Here is a 10,204-nt window from a genome sequence, read left to right as displayed (position 1 = left end):
CTTTATTGGATAATGACACTGTTTTGCATAAAAACGTGATCTAGATAAATTACATGAATGTACAATAAGTTGATTCCCAAAATTAATCAGTGTTAAGATATTTACTCACCTTTTTTTATGATAATTATTTAGATATTTTATCAATAGTTATATATTCGTTATGCTGTGTTGATATCACCGATGATTTATCTCATACCTCTCTTTATTCTAGATTGAACACATCTACATTGGTATACTGATCCATGATCAGGAAAGCTTTGTCATACACACACACATATATATATATAATTGCCACGATGAGATTCATTATATCAATGTCTATATCGCTTTACATTTACAGAACATTACATGTTCTTCGTCATCGACCCACGTGTCCACCAAATGAAGCCCCGCCCTCTGTACCAGCGTCTGTACCTGTTGGAAATTGTACTTGTGGCTGATACCGGGACCTCCATGTAGATACAAGGGTTCTCCTTCTGTAAGGTCCGCAGTAATACCCAAGGTAGCTGTGAATAATGAACCGAAGCTTTGATTTACTGTTTAGTCTTTCAAGAAGTTAACAATCTGTCAGGTATTATATTATTTGTAAATTATTTCAAAATTTGTTCTGCACATTTTCGATATTTCATAATAAGCGTTCATTGATATATTTATTATTTAATATACTCAGAAAAATATCAGACAATAATTGTACAATTCAACACAATATACAATCGTTCCTCACAACTCGTCAATGGCGCTTGAGAACAAATATGAGAAAATCTAGAAAAAAGTCGAAAAAGTAGACAATAAGACATGAGATAAATTTACCCCATAATTTGATACATTTCACTTAATTTAAACAAAAAAACATTTTTTATGTTCTGAACAGGTGCCACTATTTTTAAGAACCATGCAATTTACGAGATTATTTTCTTTTTCAGTTCTCAGACACAAAAGAGACAACGTTACATTTCGTTTATTTGCTGGGCATTTCTCCTACTGATCGATCCTATTTCTATATTTAGATATCAATTTATTGAAATATAATATGCATAAACTTCCCTTTCATTTATTGCACTCATTGACATTTGGTAGGAGTAACACATTTCATTGTTTGAACTCTATAACAGAACATAAAATATCCCTCGATTCTTTCAATAAATCATGCTCCACTCCGTGTAAAAAGATAATTAGTTAATAAACTATTGACATCAGGAAACTATGATATCACAAAATAAATATTCAAAGCCTAACAGAAAATCCATGCTTGGGTTGTGGAACAAAATATGTTTATGTTTGCTAAGATGTAACGTCAGATAACTTCTACCACAATACCCTGTGTTATTCCACTCTCAAGCCATTGTATAAATGTGCTGACTGTTGAATATATACATGTTATATTCCAGTAGTCGAATATGACCTTCCGGTCTTTTGATTGGTAAAGAATTCGAACTTTGACCCGAGCTGCAATTGTTATTGCAGCCATCAATAATCGAATGACGTCACAACACCTGGTCCCGGCCGTCACCTGTACACCTTATTTGCATACGCGAAATAAGACTTGGCCACGATTCCCTTTGATTCAGGCCGATATTATTGTGGTAGAAACAAGTCATACGACTTGTGATTTTTGGATATGGAATTTATTTCATTCTCGTAAGTTATTTTTTAAAAGTTACAAAAGACACTAGCTAACAACCACTCGTTTTGTAACCTCTATATAAATAATATTTTAAATGATAGGTAAATGGAAACACGATGACAATTTTAGAACATAGAAATATATATGATGATGAAAAAAAAGTTATACTTGCAACCATGTAAAAAGTATTAACAAACGAACGAAAACAGCGTCCTATTACCTAGTAGATGAATCAAACCAATTATACTTTACATACTTACGCAGTACAAATGAGTTTGCTTGCTTAGCTCTGACTAGAACCTGTACAGAACTCATTTTGCCAGGCGAATCCTCCTTGATAAAGTCTACTTCTAAGTCAAAATTCTCTGGATTAATTGTACACTTTTCCTCACGTATCAGTCGACCAATAGAGTTCATTAACAGCTGACTCTCTGTGTTCCAAAGTAAGGATAGCCATTATTGCAGATGCGAAATAATATATTTTCCTATAATAAAAAGCCATTCTATCAATCTAAGCATAACCATTGCATGTTTTACTAACCTTCTAACTGATCGTACGTGGTTTTATAAAAATATCAAATAATGAATTAATCAAATATTAAACAAAACGATAATAATGTGTCATAATAAGGCTATATTTAAGTGTCTATAATAGCCTCGTGTCTTTATTTACTTTCAAAGATTGCATGCATTACTTGAAAAAAAACCCAGATATTTTGTACCTTTAAGGTACTGTTCCTGAAGACTTAATTAAGACTATTGCAATCATTAAAACTTATCAATAGCAGTTCGCACAATATGTGTGTTAGAATCGCAATTCTACTTTCGATTTTAAAAGTGACGTTTGTACATCGGTCTGGCTATTTCCAAAAATAAATATCCTATATCTGTTTATATTGTGAATTGAGACTAACAATACTACTTGTGAAAAATATTCCTTTAAAATAAGCCACCGAAACTTATTATCGTCAATATTTGACGATTGCCTGTTTGTCTGTTAATCCGTGCTTGACTATTTGATACTTTTTGTTTTCTAGTACATCTAGTTGCCTATCCTCATATTGATTTTTTTATTACCATGTTTTCTGTTAATAAAATCCCTTGTTGTCCAATAACATGCATACCGTATATGTGACCGAAAAAGACAAAACATCATTGTCGATTTATTACAAAATAGACTGATTTTTAATTTAAAATTTGTCCAATAACATCCATACTTAATTTCAACAGATTTTATTGCATGCAGCCTAAGCCTATATAAACCTTTTCAAAATTTAAATAGATTAAAGGGACTATTACCTTAGATATCAACCTCAGGAATTGAAGAATTCGGCCTTTGAATAATAAGATATACCCATAATTAAGCGATACCAGCGGCTACACCATCAAGTTGGGTGTTTTTGTACATATTTTCGGGGTCGGAACATTGTTTACATTGTAAACAATATCACGCTCGGTTGCTTACGGAGAAAGCCGAAAAGGTCACATGGCTTGTCACGTGACGCAGTTATTTACATCCGTCGCAAAGAAAAAATGGATTACGAGGTAAGTGTAAACAAACGCACATGTCTTCGGTATAACACATACTTTGCGCCTTTCTGCTAATTTATGTTCGCAAATAATGATTCTATAGTGTTATAATATATAAGTTTCAAAAATTGAGCTGGGTAATTTGTGTTATTTGGGCTTTGTCGTGCGATAAATATATATATCTATCACTGCCGTTCAACTAGTGGGGCCCAAAAAAGGGTAATTACAATCGGAACAGAAACTAGATGTATTCAGTAATTCAATCAGATTTTAGCTTGTTTGTGACTGTTTTCTTTTCAGAAATGCACAGGTATTGATACTTTCTTTGTATACAATCATATTTAATGTTTACAATAAAGTCTGCGTTAATCATTTTGGTATGAATACATGCAAGTAATAAAGAGTACTACACATGTACGTGTGACATATGACACACCAGTGTTAGGCTACATGTATGTCATTGTGAAAAGTTTAATTGTGCAGAATAAATGCCAGAAGTAATGAGTAGGTCCGCTATGTTTCTACTTTTATGTTCCTTCTTCCTTTGATAGTTATAGAAAATTTCAATCGCTTGGGACATCAACACTATATATATATATATATATATATATATATATATATATATGCTGGCTAATTATATATTCTGTTGTGTCATAGACTCCATCACCAGCTTCGCAAGGAACAAGTTCAAGTTTAGACAGTCCTGTCAGAGCTAGGGGAAGAGGGCGAGGCCGTTCACGTGCTAGGGGACGAGGCATAGGTCGTAGCACCGATAGATCTAGAACTGGCACAGCACGAGGGAGAAGAGTTGGTGGAAGAGGAGCCCGTGGAAGACGTCAGGGCCAGGAAAGTGACAGGGCAGAAAATGCAGCGACCAGCTTGCAAGCCAGAAGATAAATATTGAAAGTAATTGATGTTTACTAATCGTTTAATTCACCAACCATATCAAACCATTATTATTAGAAACATTTAGCTGTTCTAAACTTTGCTTTTACAGCGATTTTACATTTCTGGGTATTGAATACATATATAACACTTTTTCATTTATTTTATCTGTCCTGTGTGATCATATCATTATTCAGTAATAATTTCAATATATTTTTTTTTAATTTTCTGGATCCTGTACACTGTACTGTAAAAATATCCAATTACATTATCCAATTATTTAGTATCCAAATGTAACTATATAACCCAAATCTCTTACAGAAGTGTCATTTAAAAAGATTATTTATGTATCTATTCCAGACAAGAATTGATGAAATGTCACATGAAGAGACTAAGTATATTTTGCATCAGACAGCACAGCAGTTTCCTTCTTTGATTTTTGACTTGGTCAAAGACAGTAGTGGAAACAGTGGAGGTTACCATCCCAGACCAGATGGAAACATGTACAGTCCAGATTGGTGTTTGTGGTAACTGCAGAGAAATGCCTACACAACCAGAGAAGCTCTGCTGCAAGAAAGATCTACCAAATTGTATAACTTTGCTTCCGGTAAGATTGTCTTAAATTGTTTAACATAATAAGCAATACATGTGTAGCTAGAATTATCTCATAAAAATACACTTCTGTTTTTTATGTTATCATTGTTGTTGAATTATTGCAGCTTAATTACAGAAATGTAAAGTTTTTTAATAAGTTTGTTTTAGAAATTTACACACATTTTCCATCTTTTCCCCATCAGGATTTCAAAGTTCTTATTTTGGACGAAGCTGTCTTGGCCCTAGCACGCCTTTACAGGCAAGACATGTTTGCTTTGCCAAATGAGGAGGACTGGAAGAAAGCCAACAGGCATGCTGCCTACAGACAGTATATATTGTGGCAAGTTGGTCGTCTTGGTACTGGTGACAGACGGGTCATCCCAAGCTGTGCGGTTTGGAAAATTAGAGACAGGTTCCCTGATGACTTTGGACAGTACACTGGTTTCAAGGCATTCAGGATTGCTTAATTGATATCATATATGTGTTATATAAGGTATTTGTCCAATGATAAGTATGATGTAAATGATGAATTGTTGAAATATGTTCACTTATGTACCAATGTCCATGGATGTTTAATGATGATGATGATGTGTCATAGATAAGTTTGTATAATGATGATGATGTGTCATAGATAAGTTTGTATAATCATGTTTTGAAGTGGTGATATTCACTAATGTATCTGTTATGATGATGATGATTTTAAAACTGTTATGATGATGATGATTTTAAAATACTTTACATATGTATGTGTAGATAAGGAATGTTGAATTATAATGCATGGGAAGATTGTAAGAAATCTTGTAATTTAAATAATGTGGATAGTTACTGAAAATTTGTGTCAGTGCCAAATAAAACAACGAGCATCCAAGAACTTGTGTCATATTTTTATTGTTAGCACCAAATACAATCTGTAGACGAATTCACTACAAAAAAGGCTATGAATACAGATGATCATCCCCAAACACTGTAATGTTCACATACACAGACCATACTAAAGACACATTCCAAACTTGTGACACATACATCATATTTAGCCAGCCTGTGACACATACACCATACTTAGCAAAGTTGTGACACATACATCATATTTAGCCAGCCTGTGACACATACACCATACTTAGCAAAGTTGTGACACATACATCATATTTAGCCAGCCTGTGACACATACATTATTCTTAGCAAAGTTGTGACACATACATCATATTTAGCCAGCCTGTGACACATACATTATACTTAGCAAAGTTGTGACACATACACTTTACTTAGCAAATTTGTGACACATACACTTTACTTAGCAAATTTGTGACGCATACATTATACTTAACAAACTTGTCACATATACATCATACCTGTGAATATCACACCATACATACAAAATGTGTGAACAAGCCAAACTTGTGACACAATAATTGGTACATACACAATACTTTTCATAGACATACATTTTCCATCCGACAAGTAGTAGATTAGTTTTGCACATGAATTTTGAAACATAAAACACATGTGAAACCCAAATCTTTATGGCATATACTACAAATAATAGCTACAAATGTAGCTGTTGTGGGCCAACACCTAACAACATCCCCACTTCCCCAATGAGGTTATTCATAGAATAATGACAGTAGCCTTGTAGCAAGTTTTGTTGAAATCTCCTAAGTGGTTAAGGAGGAGTAGCCAGCAGATTGTTGAGTCCTATTTGTGACACTAGAATCACTTAAGTCTTGACCTTTTTTCTTCTACTAATGTGGCAGTAGGAGGTGGAGGCAGGGGGGCTAAAACGCTGGAAATGTGTCTGGGATCTGAGGGCGATAACGTCTTGCTTTTATGCATTCCTTCTCTATCAAGTAGCCTCTTTTCAACTACAGCAGAAATCAGGTCACTGATGTAGCTGTATTTCTTTTTCACTTTGTAGGGCACAGCGGACCACCTTCCACTTTTCTTGTTGTAAGTTCTGTGGTACCTTTAAACAAAAGAAAATCCTAAAAGTCATGCAATCAGTTCATCCGAACACACAGAAACAAATATATAAACCATGTAAACATTGAGTATAAAGGAAGTAACAGACCAAAATAACAAGTACGATATTCAAAATATCAGTGTCTTCAGCCATTATGCCATGTACAAATAAATATATAACAGGAACTACCAGAACTGGCAATATCGCAATCCTTACCTTACTGAGCCATCTGCATTTGTCTTCGTTTCTCTATCGATGTGGAAGTTGTAGTCAAGAGCTGCCAAAATGGTGCATGCCTTGTAAACAGGCGGAGTGTAAGCAAACCTTTTGGCTGCATACATTAATATCAACTGGTGATAGTTTTCAAGTTCTGCTGTACTTCTGTAAGACAAATATAAGAAAAAATAACTTCTGTTCGAAGATTATTATGAACGTAAACATTGTCTTTTCAAATGATAAATACTAGTACATTTCAACTCTGTTTTTAGCTCACCTGGACTGAAGGTCCGGTGAGCTTATGCCATGGCGCAGCGTCCGTCCGTCCGTCAACATTTGCTTCAAATCGCTACTAGTCAAAAAGTTCTTATTGGATTTTGACCAAATACAGACCATTTTGAATTTTGAATTGTTCTGTACCTGAGAGTGATGTCGAAACTTGGTTCATAATCCTCATCATCAGTGGTTTGGTCATCCTCGTCGACATTTTCAGTGACATCTATTGTTAAGCTGATAAAAGGAGAAAACAAAAATATAAAAAACAGATAACAAATCATAACAGGAGCTATTGTAGAACAGCATAGCTTGTCTCAAAAATGTTTGTCTATAAATAATTAAAATACATAAATTGGTATAATTTTGAATATTGGAAAAATAAAACTAATATTGCATACTTGACTTAACTAATTTGTGATACTCAGTCTTCATTCATAAGTAGCTGAAAACCTACGATACATTCAAAAAATGAAAAAAAAATGTAGAAAAACAAGAAAGCAAAAAAATGTTTAGTTCAACTCTGGGATGTGATGGTCTAACTCCACAGGATTGGATTGTTTTGTTTAATGTCCTATGAACAGCCAGGGTCATTTAAGGCCGTGCCACGTTTTGAGGTGTAGAAAAGCCGGAGTACTCGGATAAAAACCACTAGCCCACGGTCAGTACCTGGCAGCTGCCCCACGTAGGTTTCGTACTCGCAACCCAGAGATGGAGGGCTAGTAATAAAGTGTCAGGACACCTTAACCACTCAGCCACCACAGCCCTTAACCCCACAGTAATATACATCAATGAAACTTACTCAAAAGGATTCATGAAGCTGCTCGCCTCTTTGGTAGTGATATCGGCCTTCTGAATATGTTGATTCCTTCAAAATAGATATAATAAATGACATTAATTGTTTATTGTAGTATTGATCGTTCTTTCTAAAAATATTACTTCTACCTATGATTCTGGACACTGCAGTTCAGAAAAATCATTTATTTCAATCATGTTTGAAATGTCTGAAGAAGAAATACAACTGTAGTATTTATATTTATATTCAGTTTGATTATTTTTCAAAACATTTTTCCAATGTAATTTGTTTATCTATGTAATACATACACAGAAGAAAATACATATGTACATAGCAGATTCATTACTCACACATACACACACATACATAGCAGATTCATTACTCACACATACACACACATACATAGCAGATTCATTACTCACACATACACACACATACATAGCAGATTCATTACTCACAAATACACACACATACATACATGTAGCAGATTCATTATTCACACATACACACACATACATAGCAGATTCATTACTCACACATACACACACATACATAGCAGATTCATTACTCACAAATACACACACATACATACATGTAGCAGATTCATTATTCACACATACACACACATACATAGCAGATTCATTACTCACACATACACACACATACATAGCAGATTCATTATTCACACATACACACACATACATAGCAGATTCATTACTCAAACATACACACACATACATACATGTAGCAGATTCATTATTCACAGACGACAGAGGTTTGACTATCTAAAAGATAATTCTCTTGTGAAACACTAAAATATTCTCGGAAAAGACGCAGCTCATTTTTCTTGAAAGCAAAGATGGAGGTTTGTTGAGCTGAACATATACATTGAGATCATTTTGACTTATAGATCAATATTATAGAATGTCCTCGTACTCCGAATTACAAACCAGCAATGCAAATACATACTGGTACATGTACATACTGTACTTACTGAAAATCACTTGCGGATGGTCCAGGCAATGACATGTCTTTCCAACATTCTTGCACAAACACTCCTGACATTTCTCGACCACTAAATAAAAAGAGAACCTATATACACATCATGTATATAAATCTTCACTTAATTACATGATAACATATCCATTATCTAGCAACATATATATAAAAGAAACATGCTGGAATCATTATATAAATACATGTGTGCATAAAGCTTCAAAGACCAAACAGATAGTCATCCACCTAAAATATTCATTTAAAAAAACATAAATAACACACATAAACATACAGAACAAACTTTTTAGTCATAGAATTACCAACAGTTGGAAAACAAAACAAAAGAAATCAAATCAACACAAACTGTATAAATCGTTGATGTTGTTTATCTTGCAATTGTTTGCCCACCAACACTATACATTTTATTCTTAATGTGCTTCATTGACAGTAAATGATTGATAATGCCAGTCCTAAATTTAGAATAGAAGTTATGTATCTGTATGTGTGATCGGTAATTATAACGGTCATTATACATACCATGCTACACCACATTTCCAACTGCCTCAAACTTAATCATATAAACATACCTTATAGTGACTTCACTTTCTGAATACTCTCGTGGAGGTACATATCTTCTTGCAGGTGTGGAATGCATATGGATGTGGCCGGTTGAAGTGGTGGATTTATCTGATATTTTCTTAAATTCATAACTGAAATTGACATTTTCAATACCATTCATTATTTGAATATAAAACAATACTGATGGTTTTTTTTTAAATGACATTTAATTGTACTCTACTGTGTTGTATATGAAATGGTAATAATAAGGACTTTTGCTGCCATATATGATAATCATTAATGTATATGTACTACAATACATATATACATGTATGAAAATCTAGATCTGCCGTCTAATGAATTTCATATGCATTTTATATTTTTTATAAACATACGTTGCACTGTTTATTATAAATGTGATGTTTATAATCACTGTCGTTTATTTTCATATCACCAGTACCGCCATATAATATCGAATAGCCCTTGTATTTATTCACCACATCAATTTTCCTAAGAACGAATACCCCCAATTGGGCCCCACTTTGCGTTCAACAACAAACACGTTGTGTCACTATTGTAAATTTATATACAATTACTATTTAACCATTACCAGATGACACTTTCAGTAGAGAAGTTCAATAACATAATCATGCTTAAACGGTGGATACCGGACCATCAATGGCAATATTGGATACGTTTATCTATTATATATACAGTAGTTATATATCTAACATGATACCGTAGCGTTAAGCTTACCTGTCAAGAAGCAGCTTCG

General features: G+C 33.8%; 2 protein-coding genes across 2 annotated transcripts; one reads left to right on the top strand and one right to left on the bottom strand.

Annotated features, from left to right (window-relative positions):
- Positions 1-4,129: 4,129 nt before the first annotated feature.
- On the top strand, positions 4,130-5,466 carry LOC117320446 (P2X purinoceptor 7-like). Its single transcript, XM_033875045.1, is given in 3 exon segments — positions 4,130-4,560; positions 4,562-4,646; positions 4,837-5,466. Coding segments are annotated over 3 exon segments (525 nt in total). The 5' UTR covers positions 4,130-4,384; the 3' UTR covers positions 5,101-5,466.
- A 37-nt stretch (positions 5,467-5,503) lies between these two features.
- On the bottom strand, positions 5,504-10,204 carry LOC117320436. Its single transcript, XM_033875036.1, has 7 exons — positions 10,186-10,204; positions 9,459-9,581; positions 8,870-8,950; positions 7,882-7,947; positions 7,227-7,316; positions 6,807-6,971; positions 5,504-6,593 (listed from the first exon to the last, which is right to left on the bottom strand). Exons 2-7 carry the CDS (start codon positions 9,524-9,526, stop codon positions 6,344-6,346), a joined length of 720 nt encoding a protein of 239 aa, XP_033730927.1. The 5' UTR covers positions 9,527-9,581; positions 10,186-10,204; the 3' UTR covers positions 5,504-6,343.

Source organism: Pecten maximus, chromosome 2 (genome assembly GCF_902652985.1).
Source record: "Pecten maximus chromosome 2, xPecMax1.1, whole genome shotgun sequence".
NCBI lineage: Eukaryota > Metazoa > Mollusca > Bivalvia > Pectinida > Pectinidae > Pecten > Pecten maximus.
The sequence above is the reverse complement of the archived record's forward strand: the minus strand, read 5'-3'. Positions and strand labels throughout refer to the sequence as shown.

What these genes read in the sequence shown, in the direction of transcription:
- LOC117320436 (XM_033875036.1), bottom strand. Translation starts at nt 9,526, where the DNA reads ATGCATTCCACACCTGCAAGAAGATATGTACCTCCACGAGAGTATTCA. An exon ending in GAAAGTGAAGTCACTATAAG is followed by an intron (nt 8,951 to 9,458) that starts GTATGTTTATAT and finishes CTTTTTATTTAG; the next exon opens with TGGTCGAGAAATGTCAGGAG. An exon ending in AGTTTCGACATCACTCTCAG is followed by an intron (nt 6,972 to 7,226) that starts GTACAGAACAAT and finishes TTTGTCTTACAG; the next exon opens with AAGTACAGCAGAACTTGAAA.